This window comes from Cygnus atratus, chromosome 1 (genome assembly GCF_013377495.2).
Source record: "Cygnus atratus isolate AKBS03 ecotype Queensland, Australia chromosome 1, CAtr_DNAZoo_HiC_assembly, whole genome shotgun sequence".
NCBI lineage: Eukaryota > Metazoa > Chordata > Aves > Anseriformes > Anatidae > Cygnus > Cygnus atratus.
The window spans coordinates 81,380,131-81,400,863 of record NC_066362.1 but is presented as its reverse complement, the minus strand read 5'-3'; the positions used below and the strand labels follow the sequence as shown (position 1 = coordinate 81,400,863).

The 20,733-nt window shown below is 36.1% G+C and overlaps 1 protein-coding gene across 1 annotated transcript in view; it reads left to right on the top strand.

The window, feature by feature from the left end:
* ROBO1 (roundabout guidance receptor 1) overlaps positions 1–20,733 on the top strand; it is a 323,397-nt gene that overhangs the window by 245,875 nt on the left and 56,789 nt on the right. The window contains exons 7-13 of the mRNA XM_050713247.1: positions 2,021–2,029; positions 12,311–12,435; positions 14,176–14,347; positions 17,251–17,456; positions 19,777–19,858; positions 20,026–20,194; positions 20,295–20,461. Of these exons, the coding sequence (XP_050569204.1) occupies positions 2,021–2,029; positions 12,311–12,435; positions 14,176–14,347; positions 17,251–17,456; positions 19,777–19,858; positions 20,026–20,194; positions 20,295–20,461 (930 nt within the window). The remainder of the gene's footprint in view (positions 1–2,020; positions 2,030–12,310; positions 12,436–14,175; positions 14,348–17,250; positions 17,457–19,776; positions 19,859–20,025; positions 20,195–20,294; positions 20,462–20,733) is intronic.

The following is a 20,733-nucleotide window of genomic DNA, read 5'->3' as shown; positions in this document are numbered from 1 at the left end:
TAACGTATTTTAACAAACAACTGCTTCTATGTTTTTTTAAGTTTTTAACTGGAGGGTTTTTTTGTTTGGTTGGTTTTTTTTTTACATAGCATCTCATAACAATGACTACAATTGCTTACGTGGAAAAAATACTTAAAAACTTTAGAGAACTGTTACTGCAATTTAGCACTTTAAAACGAGAAGTTGAGACAGATGTTTCTTAGCAAGTAGAGCATAAGGAGTGCAAATAATTTGGAGAAACGTTACTGTAGAGATATGTTGAAGCCAGAGGCTTTCTCCTGCAGAAAGAGATTAATTCACTGTAAAATTCTTTAAAATTACACCTTTTAATCACTCAGTGCAGAGAATTTAAGAAAGTAGATTTGTGCAGAATAAATCAGCACTCAATTAAAAAGTAGCAAAGATTCTTTTCTACTGCCTGCAATTTCCTAAACCCAATGGCTAAGGAAAAATCAATTGTTTTTGTATCAGGCTTCACTGTTGCAGGCTTTTTGTGTGTGTGTGTATGACTGCTGTTGTAAAGATAACATTTCAACAGTTTTGCCATTAAAATAGACAAAGCAGAATTTTACTGCAAAATGTTGTGTTTGGGGGATTTGGGGATTTATATGTAAAATTAAATAGAGTGCAAGGAATAATAACTTATATTGGCTACTCATTAAACAGTATTTCTCCTGTATGTTCATTCTGAAATAAATGTAGGCCTTATTAAATTATGCTAAACATCTGTAAAAAAGTAACACCCATTTTCTGGCCTTGTTTCTAACCTGTGAGTAATTTTCATAAGGACTATACAGTGATTATAGTACACTCCCTTACTTATGTTACATTACATGCATCATTAAAATCAGTCATCTCTGTGAATTAGTTCTTGACAAAAAATGCTGACTTATAACAGCAGTGTGTTCAAACATTATTTTGCTAAGCTGTTTTAGGCACTGTTTGTGACTATGAATTATGTTTTGTTTGAACACTAAAATAGGTTATTGTTAGGTGCTGAATAACACTACAGAATATATTTGGGTAATAAAGTATCTTGCAGTCTTTACAAGCAAACTATGTCACATAGTAGGCTCAGTATCATGAGCTTCCAGTGCAAGAAAAAAACAGCTTAAACTGCTAAACATTAAGTATGCTCCTATTATTCTCAGTGGGAGGAATTTGCATGTTCTTCTTGTCCTGATGACCGCACATTAATTCCTGAAGTTTGGAGTGAATTTTATTTTCATTTCATTATGGAATAGGATGAGAGGGTTGAGAAACAAACAAACTGTCTGGATGGACATCAGGTTGCTTGTTGTGTTCTCATAAATACCCAATGCACTCTAAACACAGCCCTGAGGGGGATTCTGTTCCCTTTGCATCTTTCAGTGGCATATAGGAGAGTCCACTTAGGACTTGCATTTCCTCAAATGAAACAGCTGCTCTCTTCTTTGGTACAGTTAAGGTAGCACATTGATACCTGGGTTTTAGGAAAGAGGAAATTTCAAGTTGCCCAAGAATTCTGCTGCAGTCCAGTCTTTCACCAGCAAGATTAGATGACCTATTCTGAAACCTCTTCTGTACCTCTTTCTCGAGTTACTGTGTGCCCAGATCTTATTAGACTTTTTTTCCTTAAAGAGTGTTACTAACCTAAATAAAAACAGAACCTCAAAACTTGTTTGCTAATATCCCTAGATTATCACAGCTGCCATAACACTTCATTTCAGACTACCAATAATTTTGATAATATTACAGTCTTTTGGTAAAGGTGAACCACTGCCTTACCGTATGAAAAACAGGCTGAGTGTTCTTTTGTTTTTTTTTTTTTTTAAATAATATATATGTTTTGTTTCTGAAGATTGTGTTTATTTCTTTAGGCAGCTTGTTCCCATTTCCACCTGCCTCACACTAAAAATTCCTGGTACCTGATGGCTATTTTGATCTGATGTAGAGTTCTTAAATGTTGCAATTTTTGCTACCTGTAATTAACATTTGTTAATGTGTCCTAGTTACCTTGTAGATAACACTATCAAAAAAGTAAGATCAGGTATTTCTGTGCTATTTGTAGACTTGGGTTGTCTATATGTGAGGAAGTATCACCCTTATAACAAGAAAGAGAAGTCTAGATTCCTTTTGAAACAGTATCTGTTTCAGTTGGCAGTATTCCTTACTGAGTATTGCATGTAAAAAAAAAAAAATAATATAATAATAATAATTTATAGTGATCAAAAGTTACTTCACTGTGGAGGTTTATTGTCCTTTCATTTTTAGTTTGTGTTTGGTATCCATTGATCATGGGGCTTTGGCCACTTCTCACAAATAGCTTTAACTTATTAGAAAAAAGTTGCTATGGATTTTAAATACCTCTTTCGAAGAAGAAAACTCTGCTATCATAAACAGCTGGGGAAAAAATTACATTCCATTTCCTTTTCAGCTCTACTATCTTTTACTGTAAGTTAAAAAAATGCAGTAGGGAGCTCCTAAGAATTCTTCAAATAGTATCCAGCTGTCATAATCTTTTTGTACTTCTGCGCAGCTTACTTAAAAATTATCTATCTTTTTTCACTCTTTTAAAAGGCTATAGTATAAATATTTGTAGCCACGACTGCTTAGATTGCAGCAGCGCCTAAAATTACCTCAGTTCTTTTTAAACAGAGGGGAAGACAAGCATTCTCCAAAAAAGAAAAGCCTGGGAAACAGAACTCCACAGTTCACTGCATTGCACTGGTTTTTAAATAGATGGAATTAAGCCTCTCCTAAGTGTGCTCACTAAATTGTATTTAGTTTATAAGATGGTTTAGGAGGACCAAGAGCAAGGATGGAACAGAGGAGAGTAGGAGAGGAACTTCTGGAAGGACTTAAATCCCTCCCTCTCTGTCTTCCGCCACCCATATTTTAGATTTCCACTGTCACCCCAAGGCATTGACTACAGGATTTATAAACATTATAAACTGAGAGTACTACATGTATTAACCTGAGAAGTGCTGCCTTTTAAAACCACACTGCAAAGTCTCTTTCCACATTTTTGATTTTATCATAAAAATCTTTATTAACTCCTGAAAAAGGTGAGATTGCAAGCTTTCTGATTGTGTAGCTAGTATCAGCAAAATCAGTTGCAAATCAAAAAATCGTGTGTGAGTACATTGTGCAGACTGTTCTGTTCCCAGAGATTTTTGCAGTAGGTTTTCCCCAACACACATGTATACCCACTTGCTTGTGTAGCCCTCTTCATCTTAACTCTAAATGTTTTTTAGGGAAGATTTGCCGTGAAGCAAACATTAATGTAATTTCACTACAGAGACACAGCTGAGAGAGCACCAGTTTTCACTACCCAACCCTATCAATTAGAATTTAGAAGGAAAAAAAAATCACCTCTCAGCCCAAATTAAATCTCAAAATGACCAGAATTCTATATGGACATCCTCATGTCTGTCTCTCCCCAGTACGTGTGCTAACCCTAAATGTAATTAAATTTTCAAGGCTGCATTTGTACTGTCAGCAGGAAGGAACAGTACTTGCACTTTTCTTTGTGAGACCACTTTCCCTTGACGTACATTAGCTGTCCTGAGTCCACAGTCACCTGCCCTTTTACTCTGGGTACCAAGCCAGCAGGTAGAAGCCCACATCCTCTGCTGAATCTGAGAATATATTCTGCTTGCCTGGTCAGAGTAAGCATGATAATGTTGTGGCTGCCCAGTTTCCAGACTGCAGCTGTCTCACGACCACTGGCTTAGAGTGCAGCAGGTAAGTGTGGTGAGAAGTGCAGCTGGCAGTCCACCAGCACCCTGATGGTGGAACATTCATGACAAGCACAGATTGTACTCAGCCTGTTTCCAAGTTGCTGCCCAGCACGTGGCAAGTCTTCGCTTTTCTGACTCCTAACAGAGGAGAGAATGTGGGTTAACTGTAAACAAACAAAAAGAAAGAAAAAAAAATATGTTGTGAAATATCTTGAGGAACACAGCAGCTAATTAATACTGAGATTTTTCCATTATTAACTGTTTGGTGCATGAAACTGAAACATTGTTTTGGATTTCTAGATTTCCACTACTTCTTAACGGTAATCCCAACTATCAGAACTGTTTATCCTAATGTTCAATCAACAGTTTTCTATTTTAATTTCATTCTCTTTCTTATAACAATGTTATAGAATATAATCCATCTGCTCCTCCTCTCCTCCTCTCCAGTCATTTTAGATTTCCATCTTCTCATCTTTGCTCATTTGAAGTTACAGTAGTCACTTGCTCTTATAAACTTAAGAAGTGTTTATCTGATATATCATCAACAACCCAAAACAGAATTTTTCCAGTCATCATAAATGTAATTAACCATGATCACTCCCTTGCCAGGGTTTGGAATCACAAGCCCTCGCTTTTGATTTGAAACATCAAAAACGCACATGTAAACATTTTCCCTGAACTATATATGGTTGTGGCATGCTTGGAGCCAGACTGTTATACCTTTCCTCCAAAGTTTGTACTGCACTATATCACAATTCATGCCCTGGAGCTATATACTGTGTAAGCATTCATGGTGAGTAAAGGTGTCCCAGTCTGGTCTTTTAAGAATGTGAATTTTAGCACAAAATATGGGAAAATGTAAACTATTTGTATATAGAGAGGGACCTCAAGAAATGACAGTTGAAAATGCAAAGACCAATGAGGATGAAAAAGGATATACACTGTTTCTTTTGTAATGTATCTGGTATTATTTTCCCATGTTTTTCACAGGTTGTAGTCAGGAGACAGCTGAATGGCAGCATTTTTTTGTTTTGTTTTTTTGTTTGTTTGTTTGTTTTTTTCAGAACAAGAGATTTTGGCCTTTGCTTATTACTGTGTAGAAGGTAATACTTCTCACAGATGACTGCAGAGAAATGTTGCTTATGAAGGATAATATTGGGTGCTTCAGATTGATTTGATAAGAACAAATAGCGAACAAATCACTGGAAGGGAAATGAAACATTGCCTTAAACTAATTCCCTTAATAATAGCTTTTGTAGAACAGCAACGTCACTTTCTGGTAGGTGTGTTGCAGGAAGGCATTCAATGGTCCTTGTTCAAATATTAATGCCTCCAGAATTTAAATCCTTTTTTGGAAAGTAAAAAGTTGTTAATTAGATTTCAGAGTTTAGCAGTGAAACATATTCATGAGCAGAAGAGGTAGGAAGCTTTTGTGCTGAGCAATTGTTTGAAACTAGGAAAAGAATTGGAAAAGATCATCAGACCTTCTTAATTTTTTAATTTTTTTTTTTTAATTTTTTTAAGGAGTGACCACTCAGCGTTTGACCACTTTGTTAAACCTGTTCAAACTAACACTTCCTCTGCATGTAACTCCAGTACCCAAATTTTCTGTACTTAGCCATTTCTTTCATGTAGAGATTATAAACATCTGAGAGTTCAAAAAAGTTTCAGCCATTCTGGAAAACGGCAATGTTTTATTACAAATAATATAGCTATCTCTGTACTATCTCTGTTGCTAGCTCTGGAGTTTCTCCTGTCATACTCTCTAGTCTCTACTTGGCCAACTGCATTGTTAATGCCAGCTCCCCAGGCTGTCTCTTCCAGCACGTAGGCTCATAATCACATCCCATCTCCTATCAGTTTGTTTCTACAGGCATATTCAACCTCTGATATATATATATATTTTTGCTTGAACTAGGGTTAATATATCACAAAATTAATTGAAAGCAATCTAAATTTCATTGTGACTGCCATTTCATAGATTAATCATATACTTAAAAATTTATACAGAAACTAAAGACTGCCTATTACCTTGATCTTGTATGTAATTATTGGCCTGAATATTGGGATTGTTTGATTTCTCTGGTATAGAATTATACAGTCTCACTACCTTTATATTAATTTCTACATGCTATAAGGGTGTCAAGCAGTCCTTAAAGACTTAAAATTTTTTATTCTAATAATAAAAAATGAAATACACTGGGCTTAAATTGAAGGTATTTAGCTTGTGTCAGCTGAACTACAAGATGTATTCTAAGAATCTGGAAGGTATTCATAAATAGTAATAGTCATAACATACTTTATGAGTTTTTAATATGCAGAACAAGTGCTATTTAGCAATTAAGTACCACCTTGAATCCTTAGATCCCAAAAGTACTTTATTAGTATAAATGAATGACAATTTCTGTCTCTTTACTCTTTTTGAGATAGATAATTACTACTACTGCTTTTAGGAATGAGATACTTGAATATTGTAGCTTGTCCAATATCAGACTAGGAAACAGAGGCAACTCTGTAATATTTGCTTCTTAATACTAGAGTACTGATAAATTATAGAGAAACACTAGATCAGCATTTGCATTCACTTCTGTGAGAAAAATTAATAAATGTGTTATTTAAAGATATAGGCATTATGTACAGTATGTTTTGGTCTCATGTGTACATATATCCTTTGAGGAAAGGCTGAGAGAACAGCTCTTGCTTAGCTTGGAGGAGAGGTGGCTTCAGTGTTGGATGTAACAGCAGCCCCCAGTACCTACAGGGAGGTTGTCAGTAAGACGGAGCCAGGCTGTTTTGGGAGGAAAAGAGGCAAGGGATGTAAGTTGAAACAAGGGAGATTGATACTGGATACAAGAAGAAATTTCTTCACTGGGTGGACAGTCAGGAGAGGACAAGGTTGCCCAGATTGTTTATTCATTCTCAGTCCTTAGAAATTTTCAAAACCTGAGTGGATCAAGCCCTGTGCAGCCTGGTCTCACCCCATAGCTGACCCTGCCTGAGCAGGAGTTCGAACTGGAGACCTCTTGATACTGCTTCCAACCTGAATTATCCTATGATCCTCCAATACGACATCTATCAAATAAAATTTTTGCTCCACTAACATCTGGTAACTATCTACTTGTCTGTAGTTTGAGTCCTAAATCTGCAAATTCCTACTCCTGAGAGTGGATTTAATGATACCAATAGTCCCAGTGAGGATGATAAGATTGCTGGCAAGAATAAGACATTAGAATATAAAGTCGCTAGTCTGGAAACCACTTTTCTTTTGTTTTTTGTTCGGTGACTGGACACATGTCTTCTATGATAAACCTCACATGTCAGGGAAGTTATATGAAAGGCAAAAATATTATTCCTTTGGTATTTGTGGTTTCACATGCTACCTTCCTGTCTTTACAAACAGGTTATTCCCCCTAGTAACCATGTGAAAAGCCATGATAAACACATGGAAAATTAATTTACTTAATGATTGAGTGTAAGTGCTGTCAAATAAAATGTGCCCTAATAGAGTAAAAACTATTTATTTCTCAGTTTTAGGAACCTTAGATATTAATAGTATGTAGATAAAAGTAAGAAGTGGTCTTTGTTGTAGCTATTGCTTTTATTGTTGTTCTTTTAAACCACATGATTTCCCCCTGACAGAACTGTTTAAATTTTTGTATGAAACTTCACTCTTTGCCCTTAACACAAGTTTGCAACCAACATGATGCCCTGTTTCTACAGGGATTTATTTTCACGTATCAGTATCCCCTCTGTTTTTACAGGTGGGCAAAAAAATATATTTGCTCAACAGGGTTATTTTTGACATACAATAACAAAACCATCTGGTTAAAAGAAAAGTGGAAATTCAGCACTTGCAAGTTAATTTAATTTGTAGAAATGTAATTGAGCAACCAAGACAGATTTCTATCTTGAAAATTTCAAGTGGACTTTCAGTAGAAGGCTCAGGCAGCTTTGCATTGCTACCAGGAAGGCTTATCTTTTCTCTTTTTGTCATTTATTAAGTAGTGGAAAATTGGTAATTCAGAGTGCAATCCTCTGTGCAAGAATTGCATTACATTGTGTCTCTTATCAGACTCCTTCATGTAGAATATCAGTTGTGTTTTATGGAGAAGCATTTTTAATTTTAAAGCAGGTCAAACTGTAATTGGAAGTTTAGCAGAGAGCTTTTCAGTTTTAAAGGAGTGGCTATTGTGTAATATAAACATACATGATCAAGAGTCACTAGGAGCTCAGTCTTGGGGACAAGCATTTTTCTCTCAGGAATTCTTTTGTGTAATTTCTTGGCTACTCCTCTTAAAAGTTACAGATTTGCCAGGATAATCTGAGCAGAATAATACACACTATTTTTCTCTTGGAGAAATACTGAACCTACACATTTAAAGAAGGCTAACATACATTCAGAATACTTCCCTAAAATTGAAAATCAAAACTTTGAAAACTGTGCACTTTGATTTCCTCTGCTTGGGATTGTTTCCTTAAAAAATGTCTCTAATAACATAAAAATAGAGTTCTCTATATGAACGGGATTTTACACTTTCAGTTGCAGCTTCTTGGCACAATCCAAATTCAAGTATTATATCTGATTCTCCTTCTACTTCATTTTCTTAATACACCTGGAGTCCTCTGTTTATGTGAACTGTAAGCCAGTATTCCTCATGCCTAATGAATTTTGGCAGACTGGATATTATTAGTTTCCTCCATGTGTTCTATCAGAGGATGGTGTATAGCAGGTGCTTACATACTCAATATAAAAGCATACCCTGCTGAACAACAGTTGTTTTATTCTCAGCTTAAAGCTTGAAGGGCTTGGTGTTTGTAAAATGTATTAAGAAAAGTATATATATTTGGACTTATACTGTAATTATTTTATACCAACTACCCTTTTTATTTTTTTTTCCAGAATCTATATATAATTAAGCAATGCAAAATTCTTACATTTTTATTTTGAATCTGTTCTTTCAACTAGTGATGTATTGTTGGAATGCTTTCTGACATGCCTGTCTTTTATAAGTGAAATTAGCCTGCCAGGATTCATCAGGTCATTTCCAAACTTACAGTAATGTTCACCTATGTTTGAAGGACAATGTGCTACTAGATAATTTACCACTGAAATATTTCTGGTGAGAAATAGAATGTTTTGCAGTAGATCTCTGCTTTTGTGTATTTTACTGAAATTGAGATTTTTTGGGGGAAGAAAAGGATTAAGAATCTTTTTAAATATAATTTTAATTGTGGATTAGTTTGCATTTACAATTTAATACTGATCATTATGACCTCAATACAGCAATTCTATACTGAAAAAAAAAATGGTGTGGGGGCTAAATTCCTCAGCATATTACTAAAGGTTGAGTAAACTGCCTTTGTAATAGCTATTAGCCTGAAAGAAGTATTTTCTGTTAGTAGATGTTTGTATGCTTTAGAAAGGGTGTAAATGTCACTGTTCTATTTCAGTAGTGTTGCAAATTGATATTTACTGGAGATTTCAAGTTCATTTTACTATGGAAAGCTCTTCATGCAAAGAAACAATAATATGGGAAAAAAAATAAAAAGTTTTTACCTACTGTTGTTTTTACAACAACAGTTGGCTTGGAATAGAACCCAAGTTGCCCAACCATTATTTTAGTCTGTTACCCATTTTAGTCTACATAGCCTACTTCCAGCATGATAGAGTTCTGCTTAAAAATACAAAATATGTGGTTCAACATTTTTAAGCTGTGTTTCGTATATCAGAATATATATGTGCTTTCTAAGGTCATTACAAAGGATCCTTTTTTTTTTTTAATTTTGCTTTACTCTTTACTTTGTTTCATGTCTATTCAATTTTATTTATTCCATGTTTTCTTTTTGTTTTGTTTTTGTTTTTAGTTGTGTCTGGTAAGTTGAAATTTTATTGGCCATCTTCTAATCATCGTATTACTGTGACGAGAACATCTCCCCTTTCCATCCATCCCCTTCCATGTCCTTCAACCAGTCAGCTCCCATCTTTTACTTGTTATTGACAAGACACATCGCACAGAATAAATTCTGCATGAAGTATGGGTAACTTAATGACAAAGAGAAAGGTAATGGGTTGCTAACTTTGTTTTTACGTGATGTAATGAATCAAATCCTGATGTTTTCTATCTTCAATGACTGCATTAGTTGAAATTGTGTTCTATAAAAGAAAATAACTTTTGTTTTAAAGGTCTCAAGGATAGAAATTTTTTCCTTAAGTGGATTATTAGTTCCACTTCTTTTATGGTATAGCCATCACATACCACTTGTTTGAACGATCCAAGGTGTGAAAGCAAACTGAAGTTTATAGGAAATAATGGTGAAAATTCTTCCAGTGCAGTAAAAACATGGAAGACAATTTAATAACAAAGTCTCTCTTAACCCTATTTTAGTTCTTCTGACACTGAAGCTATTGGGATTTTCATTATTTACTTTAATAGGAGTAGATTCAGAATAATACAAATATGCATGATATACACATGTATTTTGACTAATATACATGTGAAATGCATATTTAGAATAATACATAGAAGCATATACCTATCTGTATTTTATAAATGGTTACCTGGGAGACAACATTTCCTGTCATTTTTTGCATTCAGTAGTTCCTGAAAATCATGTTCGGGTATTAGAATCACAAGCATTCAGCTATTTCTCCAGTAGTCACAACTGTTTTATCCTGATATAACTGTATCCATTCTCAAGTTCAATGAAATCTTAAACCTAATAAATCATATTCAGTAGCACAGAATTGAGAAACCCTTGGTTCCATTTTGTGTGGTATTATGTCACAAACTAGTACAGAACCAGCCAAGCCTTAAATTCAACTGTATGCTAAATTTATTCTTGTTATTAGAATTCCAACAGCATAATGAAGGTGCTTCACTCTCATCTCCATTTTCCCAATCATACCTTACAACCCAGTGGTAAATCCCCAACAGCATCACCTTCCATTCTAAATTAAACATGTTATCATGTCAAAATCTTCCCACATCCTCTTCCAAGGTGTTGATTGAATGTTTCAGAACTAACTGTTTTTAAGTCTGCTAATTGCTGTGGGTGAACTGCACCCTAACTTCGTGTAGTTCCTTATCTAAGAAAATTCTAGGAAAGGTAGCATTTGCATCCAAATGTGAATAATGATATGTTGTGCTTTAAAAATTGCCCCAAAGCAGGAGGGTGATAGGAAGAGTATATTCTACCATGAGCTCAGCAGGGAGCTGAGACAGGCAAAGAGAAGCAGAAAACTGAAAGTATTGGCCCACATGAAAACTGAAAGTAAATTTTTTAGAGAGGACTTTTACTGTTTCTTAATTCCTTTTATATAAAGTCACAGTTACATGATTTCTACTAAGCACATTGAGCATTATCTTTAAATGACATGATTAAAACACTTTTAAAGAAAAGCTTTTAAATACAGAAATGTTTTAACGGAAAAAAAAAAAGATACAAGTTATTAAAGTCAGATTCAAAACATCCTCTCTATTCTCAACCCAAACAAGAGGGAGAGAATAATTAGTTTTGGACAGATGATCAGAAGGAATTGGAAATGAATAAACACTAAGTAAATGGACTTTCATTTAATGCACATTTTTCAAGGGGTGAGAGTGAACAGGCTCAAACAAGCTAGATTTGTTGTCCTGTGCTATCCCCAACAATGTATCTAATGCTGTCAACTATCCTGATTTCTTTTTAATGTGACTGACATAATTTTTTGACATTCTATTTACTACTGGATGAAGTGGTTGTTGAAGTCTGTATAAATCAAGCAGTTTGGACAATGCTGGCAGTATTTATAATGTTAGACTGAGCAGATGTTTCAAATTTGCCCTCATTTGCATATTTATTTTGTTTGAACATGCCCTTATCTATGTAAATGAGGAAGACATTCAGCTCTGCTGTTGCTTTACATTCATTCCTTTTCAGTAATTGGATTGAAGATTTTAAATCGTTCAGTGGTATTTGTGGGGGTTTTGAGTTAAATTGTAAAAATCGAGAGACCCCAACTACATCAAAAGTCTCTTTTATAAGCAATGTGAGGCTTTTTCTCTCATAAATAATAATAATAAAAAAAATATATATATATTACTTCTGTGCAAGTAAACCTGAATTCATAGTTACTCAACAGGGTTTATTACAGTCTTTGACAAAGTGTGGCCTGTGGGCCACTTGTCACTCAAAGATTTCTCCATGGTGACTTGGTACCTTTTTCTATGCTTAAAAATCAATCTTAGAAAAAATAAATAAATAAAAATCTAACAGATTTGTTCACATTGGTGTCTGTTGCTCTGCAACTTGTCCTGTTTAGTGGGACTTACTTTCTTGTACAACTGGTGACTAGTAAAATTAATGGATGCACAGTAAGGATTTTACCTGAGAAGTCCAGCAACAGAACAGGTGATCTGAGTGCTGATGAAGCTGTGATTTGTTAGCTGATGAGTCTTTGTGCTGCCTCTCCTTATTAAAGACACCTAACTGCTCTGGTTTACACCATTTAAAGTCAGGACTTATGCCTTTCAAATAGGCTAGCTTTGGTCTTCTGACAGCAGTGTAATTTATTTATTTATTTATTTTATGGTATTTTCCTCTTTCAGAGCCTCCACAGTTTGTTGTAAAGCCGCGTGATCAGGTAGCTGCACTGGGAAGAACAGTGACTTTCCAGTGTGAAGCAACTGGAAACCCTCAGCCAGCCATCTTTTGGCGGAGAGAGGGAAGTCAGGTAAAACAGTCTTTCTCTCCATTCTTCTTAGCAGTTTCTTGAGGAGATGTTGTCACGTGAAAGAAAAATACCTTAATTCTTGTATTTAGGATGCGAAAAATAGCTCTAGTGCTAGGAGATGCTGGATAGTTCTTCTCTAAGTCACATGCATTCAAGGAGATGTCAACCTTACTATAAAGTATGTCTATGTTTTGCTTAGTCTCGAGTTTTCTCCATGAATGTAAAAATAAATTTATGAAACAAGTGGAAACATACCATGAAATGGAAATCTTTTTCTCCTATCAGAGAGAAACGTTTAAGAGATGAAAAAGTGACTGATGCTGAAGTTTTCTTTAATTCCCAAATACCCCAAAAATTTTCAGAAAGTTTGACTCTGTTTTTGTGGTGCAGATATTAGTTTGCCAGGTGTGTGTGTCTCTCTGGAGAACTAAATGATTTGCTATGTTGATCTTCATCACTGTCTGGATAGGACACTAGCCTGGGACTAATATCTACTTTTCCAGTCAGTCAGCCCCAGGTCGTACCTGAATAGGGCACTTTTTCTCCTAGCTTCCTTATTTGAATGGGAGGGAAAATTATTTTCAGCTTCTTTGTAAAGAACCTTGAAAGCTAGTGGATGAAACGCGAAATAGCACAGCAAGAGAATCACAGTTTTCTTTCAGGGTCATCTTTTGAAGAAGAGATGTGACACAAAGTGTTCTTTGTTGAATATGTCTGTGTAAATGTTTAAGTGCAACTAGAGTAGTGGCCAAATTCAGATGATAATATCTTATTGTAAAAGTATATAGATAGATTATATTTACATTTTTGTATGACCTGGATTTTTTTGCTAACAGTTGTTTAGTACATATTTTTTTCTTGCTTATTTTTTACTACACTTTTAATGAATGAAGGTCAGTGAGTATGGTTTGCTAATACTGAAGCAGCAGAACTTGTGTCTCATTCCCTCAGATGCATTTTGGAAATTCAAAATAAAATTAGATAAGATAGCAGGATGAAAAATAGCTTCTGTAAACTTTGGGTATTCTCATTTATAAATTGTTCAGCCAAAGGTAGAAATTTGAGACCACTATGTGGTGTAACAGACTGTACTATTATGGCTGCCATTTGACTTTCGACTCTTGCTGGAAAAATACCATGTACTTCGTACCAAAACTGTCTAAGCAAAAACTGGTGTGGGACTGAATTACGTATTATAAGGCTCATTGCAGAACACAAATGCTATGACTACAGAGATCTAAACATCTCTTCTTTAGAAAACTGTTCCATTCTTGGGAATTTGAAAGTTAAAATGCAAACAAGTAAATGAACGTATGTATTTGAAACGGAATAAATAGAATGCCCTGAATGAAGGTCTAAAAAAAAGATGTTGAAGCAAATTAGTCAGGCTCACCACAGTTGCGTGCACCATTGGGATATCTGTACGTATCAGATCTTTGCTACTGCTTGTTACAGTTTGTATAAAGCCCAGCGTTGACTACTGAGGGTATTAGAGCAACCCCAAAAGACTTACAAAATTTCATGTGCGTATCTGCACCTATTTTATCACCTAATAATAATAATCCTATAAAACTACTCACATTGTGGTATAGACATGCTTAAGATATGAGGGGCAGAACGTTTCATATATAATGTGGAAAGATGAATTTGTTTAGATATATTTAAGTTATTAATATTGATATTAGAATGTATTTAACACTTCTTTTTCACGTTCTTTCCTACACATTCTTTCTTTCCTAGAACCTTCTTTTCTCATACCAGCCCCCTCAGTCATCCAGCCGATTTTCAGTTTCCCAGACAGGTGACCTCACCATCACCAATGTCCAGAGGTCGGATGTTGGCTACTATATCTGCCAGACATTAAATGTTGCAGGAAGTATTATAACAAAAGCCTACTTGGAAGTTACTGATGGTAATGATGCCTTTATTTTATTGTTCCCAAGTTTTTATTTTTATTTGCATACATCAGGGGGAGGATATGACACTATTTGGATCTGCTTTACATAAAGTCATATTGCGTGCATTGTTTCTTTGAACCTAAAAATCCTGTTTGGGTCTTCTATGCCAGGGGGTTAAATTTCGGATATCACTTAACAACATTTTGTTGTGAATCAGTATCTGGTATTTGATAAGTTTACTTCTGTTTATGGATTTTTGTCAGTCCTGTTAATTTATCTGTCTTTTTTTTCTTTGTTTTTTTTTTTTCTTTCACCCACTACATTTAACTTACTTTCAGATTGCTTGTTGCATAAGTATTTATCCCTATTACTGTGTGCCTGTTTGCTAAGCATCTCCATTTATCTGCTTTTTTCCCTTTTTTTTTTGCCTGATTTTTTTTTCCCCCTGTTTTTTAGTATTGCCGTATAGCAAAGAAAAAACCTTTATCTGCATGGAAGTCAGTAGAATAGTATGCAAATGCATATTATCATACATTTCCTTTTAGGAGCACTTGTGACAAAATTTAAGATGAAAAAGCTACAGGGAACATACTGCAAGCAGTAATATATATTGGTGTTATGTCAGTTTGCAGATTGTCAGAAATTCTTAATATTTTTTTATAGGAAAGATAGGAAGGAAAAAAATATTTTTGTAGGTAAAATAATAATCTTAGCCCTTACAGAAAAACGATGAATGCAGTCTGTGGAGAGGTTTTGAGGTGAAGGAAGCTGTTGCCAGAGAATAGATTCCATAAGCAAGGCCTCTGCCCTATAGAAAGCATAGAAATAGTTCAGTACTAGAAACATGCAGTGAAACTGGAGAATAAAATTGTCTATTTACACACACTGGATTGAAATTGTTTGGAGGAATAGGACAGCGTTATTTCTGATTTCTCAAAAGTGGCAGGCCATGTTTCTTAAGCCACTTTCATTCCCTTTCCACTGTGGAGAAGATCATGGCAAGGTGAAAAAGAAATTTTAATAATAAAATTAAGCTAAAGACCTTAAGAGTTTTTTTCTTAATGACCTAAGCCATCTGAACTTGGAAAAAATCAAGTTCATTTAAACATATTTGTTTTACTATGACCATACGTTATGGATTGATCTAGTGGATAATTATTTTGTATGATGTCTTGGAACATTTTTTTTTTCACTTCTATTAAAGTAAAGACAAGATATCTAGAATGATACCCTCATATTCCTAAAGGTAATAGAAGTTCTGCCACCAGCTTCAATGGCACTTATGTTTACCATGGATTTCAGTGGAATTAGACTTAAGCTATAGAGCACAGATCAGTCAGCAAGGTGATTACTGGGAGCATTAGGTGGGGCAAAGATACTGTGAAATTTATGCAGTTCAATACTGAATAGCAACATATCCATACTATTTCTGGTGTGCATTATTTTTATACATTTTTGACTTTTGGCATATCAACATGTTACTGTAACTGATTATTAGTAAACAACTTGTAAATCGCTTAGCATTAAATAGTATTAAGTAATGGTAAAGCAAAGCATAACTATCAAGTCCAAACAGAAGATGTTGCTCAGAAAATTATTTGGAAAATTATGTCCAAACTTTATTGTAGAGCCTCATACCATTGACAGTTGCAAGCTTCTTTAGAAGCTTGTCAAAGTTAAATACAAACTATATGTGAGCTTAGTTTGGCTGGCTCTGATGAGAAAGATACTAATGGCCTAACAGTGCCATGCAGTGCATTACAACAGGTTGGGACAGGAAGCACAGGAAATTGAAAACATCGAGTGTCATTCGAACATGCAAATGAAATTACAGGAGCTGGAATTTAGCCAAAAAAGCAGTGATTACACCCTGTCTATTGTTACAAAAAGCAATCCAAAACTATGTGATGATCCCAAACTACCAGAACTTCAGGTTTATATTTCAGCTACCAGACCAGATTTTAACTGCTAAACAGAGTTACATCATTTAAAGTTGTGGCTATTTTCAGATTACTAGTCCATGTCATGTTAGATGATAGAGGTAGGAGGGCGTCACAAAAAACAAAACTAGATAGTTTTTACCTGTTTTCTTGATTATCCATTGGATAATGGCAAAAATGTGTAGAAAAACATTCTTTTTTCTGTGAATACTGAGATTGCTTTATACCTTTCTGTGCGTAGTTAGTAAATAACTCATCAATACCATTTCATTTTCGTTGTGTGCAACATGCATTAGAACTGATGCAAACACACTGTGGGATTCTCCTTGTGACTTTGAACTAGTATTGACAGATTAATTTGTCAGAAACTACTGGAAAATAGTTTGTAGCTGAAAAGTTCTGAAATGGTGCTATTCATTAGCATTATGTTTAGCCTACTCATAAACATCTCCCAATTAGGAAACAGCACAAAGATAAATTGATGATTTACAGCATTTTGAAAAAAAGAAGAAAAAAAAAAAAACAACCTACATATTTACCAGGTTATTCCATGCCTGCCTACTCCCTTCTTCTCTGTCTTTGAATAGAGGAAGTATGAGTTCTGTTTTACAGGCCTTCTACATGGTAAAAGATGAACAAGGTGAAAACTGTGCCTTTGCAAATAATTTGCAAAGTCCTTTATCATTTTATTATCACTTTGTAAAGACATTGGAATTAGAGGATGTCTACCAGATACCGATATGTAATATATAATGCTTATTTCCTTTCTGAAATTAATGTATTGTATATTGTTTTAAAATTTTGTAGTTGTGCATCATTATGATGCACCCTGCCCTGAATAATGCATGCCTCTGACTTTAATTACTTGTTTAATTATCTTTAGTTTGTTTCAAAGCCTCAAGCAACTGCTGTTGCTTAGATGATTAGAAAATTGCTTCCATCTGCAGAAATCTATTTCCTGTTGTTTCTTCTGGCAGTGATTGCAGACCGGCCTCCCCCTGTCATTCGACAGGGTCCTGTGAATCAGACTGTGGCTGTAGACGGTACTTTAGTACTGAACTGTGTGGCTACAGGCACTTTAACGCCCACTATCCTCTGGAAAAAGGATGGGATCCTGATCTCTACTCAGGACTCTCGCATCAAGCAGTTGGAAACTGGAGCATTGCAGATCAGATACGCTAAGGTAGTTTGAACTAGCAAACTGGTTTTTGTGCTGGGTCTTTCCTGTTGTTTGTTTCACTTTTTCTCCTCAGAGCTCTTTTGATGTAGGCAATCCTACATTTAGAATGAATGAAATGATAAATAATTGTATTAAATTATTTGATATGTCATGCTTTCAGATAGTTCATTCTTTAAGCTTTACACCTTGGCTTGTATATCACAGAGCACATTATTTCAGATGCAAAAATGCTAGTAAGAAGTATTAATGAGGGGGATTATTTGGTATTTATAACATGAAGGGGGAAGGAAAACTCATATTTCAGTAAAATGAATTTAAAATATTTGGACTTCGTCACTAATAGATAAAAATGATCTAATTATTTCAAATGCTTATAAAGAAAATTCTTGTTCAGCGTGCTGCAGTAATGAGAGTCATGTACACAGCTTTTTCAAAATAGCTGTTAAATATATTTACTTGACAGTATAAACATACCTTCAAATAGTTAAACACCTGAGAAGTACATGGCTTCCTTAGGGAATTGTAACAAGTTCCTGGTCAATATTGCCAGTTACACCTAGCAAAATGTACAGTGTTCTAAAATGTTGTTAAGTTCCAGCACACTGACGATTCTCTGTTATATTTTCTGTGGTTTGAACTTTAGTAATTCTTAAAATTAGGCCAAATACATTACTTCAGTGTGTTTCCTAGACTTCCTGTGTTACTGATTATAAGTTTCACTGGCTGAGACTTTCAACCTCTGATTTGAGTGCTTCCATTCATCTCATCTGCTGAGGCTGGGACCTCAGTAGGTGTGGTGGTTTTACTCTGATGGGCAGCTGAACTCCACCACAACCGGTCTCTCACTTCCCCCCCCCCCCCAAGACAATGGAAAGGGCTCAAGGGCTGAGATAAGGACAGGAAGATTGCTCACCAATTACTGTCATGGGCAAAACAGACTCAGTGTAGGGAGATTAATAAAATTCATTGCTTATCACTAGCATACTGGAACAGTGAGAAACTCAAAACAAACTAAAAACACCTGCTCCCCCATCCACCCTCTTCTATCTCTTCCCCCCAAGTGGTGCAGGGGAGCAGGGAATGGGGGCTGTGGTCAGTCCCTGATGCTTCGTTTTCACCGCTCCTTCACGGTCACTCTCTGCCCCTGCTCCATGTGTGGTCCCTCCCACGGGATGTCGTCCTTCCCGAACTGATCCTGCGGGGGCTTCCCACAGGCAACAGCACTCTAAGAACTGCTCCCACATGGCTCCATACCATAGAGTCAATCTGTCAGGAGCAAACTGCTCCAGCACGGATCCCCCACGGGCGGCACCTCCCCCCAGACCACATGTACCTGCAGGGTCTCTCCATGGGCCACAGCCTCCTCCAGGCCACATCCACCTGCTCCACCAGGAGCTCCTCCACAGGCTGCAGCGTGGAGATCTGCTCCATGTGGGACCCATGAGCTGCAGGGGGGACAACCTGCTCCACTGGGGGCCTCTGCACAGGAATTTTCTCACTTCTCTCTCACAGCTAGTCTCTCAGCAATTTTTCCTTTTTTAAACATGATCTCAGAGGCCCAACCAATGTCCAAACCAAATGGTCCCAACCAAAGTCTCCCTGGCTTGGATCTGGCCAGTGGCGGGTCCCTTTTGGAGCCAGCTGGAGCTGGCTCTGATCTGACATGGGGCAGCTGTTGGGATCTGCTCACTGAGGCCACCCCTGCAGTCTCCCCACTAGGACAACCTTGCCACATAAACCCAGTATGGTAGGGTACAATGTATTTGCAAAACAAACAAACAAACAAAAAACCTCCTTTGAAATGTGATTAAGTCACATATGGACAAGTAAGTCAGCGTTCAGAACTGGATGAGAATAGCATATGGAGATCCTTTTTTTGGGTCTGGCTTAGAGTGAAACATTTACTAGTACAGAGAACCCAAGATGTATAAGGCCCTGTGAAATATTTAATTGTTTGAAGGTTGACATTCTCTCTAATGCTGCAGTTGAGACAAATCCTAGGCATCATTTAGGCAGAAAGTTGCATGGGAGTCCTGTTATCTGAATTCCTTATCAATTTATTTAAGAACTCTGCAGAGTAAGGAATAAATGCTACAGAATGGGTAACATGAAGTTAGAATATGCAGCTTTTTCACTTCTTTGAAGAAAGCTCAGAAACATAGCCATTAACTTCATGCCTTCTAATGTAAGAAGTTTCTGGTTCAAAGTTTTTTGCAGTCTAATACATTTATCCATATTCATGGGGAAACGTGCAGAGATGTAATTACTTTTCTAGCCCACTGAGTGCCTGATTGTTTCAAATATTTATTCTTTTCCCACTCAGCTGGGCGACACCGGTCGGTACACCTGCATTGCTTCAACACCAAGTGGCGAAGCTACATGGAGTGCTTACATAGAGGTCCAAGGTAAATCAATTAGGTTTTCTCTGCATGGAGAAAATACATAAAAGAAAGTCAGAAATTGAATTGTAGTAGTTATGCGACTCTGTCATAAATTGCCAGGTGAGATGTGAACAGCATTTAGCTTACAGCTTCTTCCTGTCTATACTCAGCATTTTTCTCTCCGTTGTTAGAATTTGGAGTCCCAGTGCAGCCACCAAGACCCACTGACCCAAACTTGATTCCTAGTGCTCCATCAAAACCTGAGGTTACAGATGTCAGCAGAAATACAGTAACATTGTCATGGCAACCAAATTTGAATTCAGGTGCAACTCCAACCTCGTACATAATTGAGGCCTTCAGGTATATGAGTCTCATGCGATCATGCTGTACTTATGTTTATATATAATATATTGTTAAAGAAGCACGTGCTAACCTGCTATTGTGTGTGTTTTATCCTTAGCCATGCATCTGGTAGCACCTGGCAAACTGTAGCTGAAAATGTGAAAACAGAGAGTTTTGCAGTTAAAGGGCTAAAACCTAATGCAATTTATCTATTCCTCGTGAGGGCAGCAAATGCGTATGGACTAAGTGACCCAAGCCAAATATCTGATCCAGTGAAAACTCAAGGTAAGCTTTAGATATTGAACATTTTAGGTGTCCAAAGTGACAGTCACAAGTTAACTGAGAAATGTTGCATGGAAAAATTTTACTAGCTTTCAACTGTCTATCTATACAGGCTATAATATATGCTACGTAGTAAAATGCATTGTTTAAACTTGCATTTCCCTAAAACACAGACTCTAAAAGCTGCTTAGACAGCATATCAGGCTCCCCAAGAGAACCCTAGTATCTCTTAACCAAAGATAGTTACGTCCTGCAGAATAGCTCTTGTTAACAAC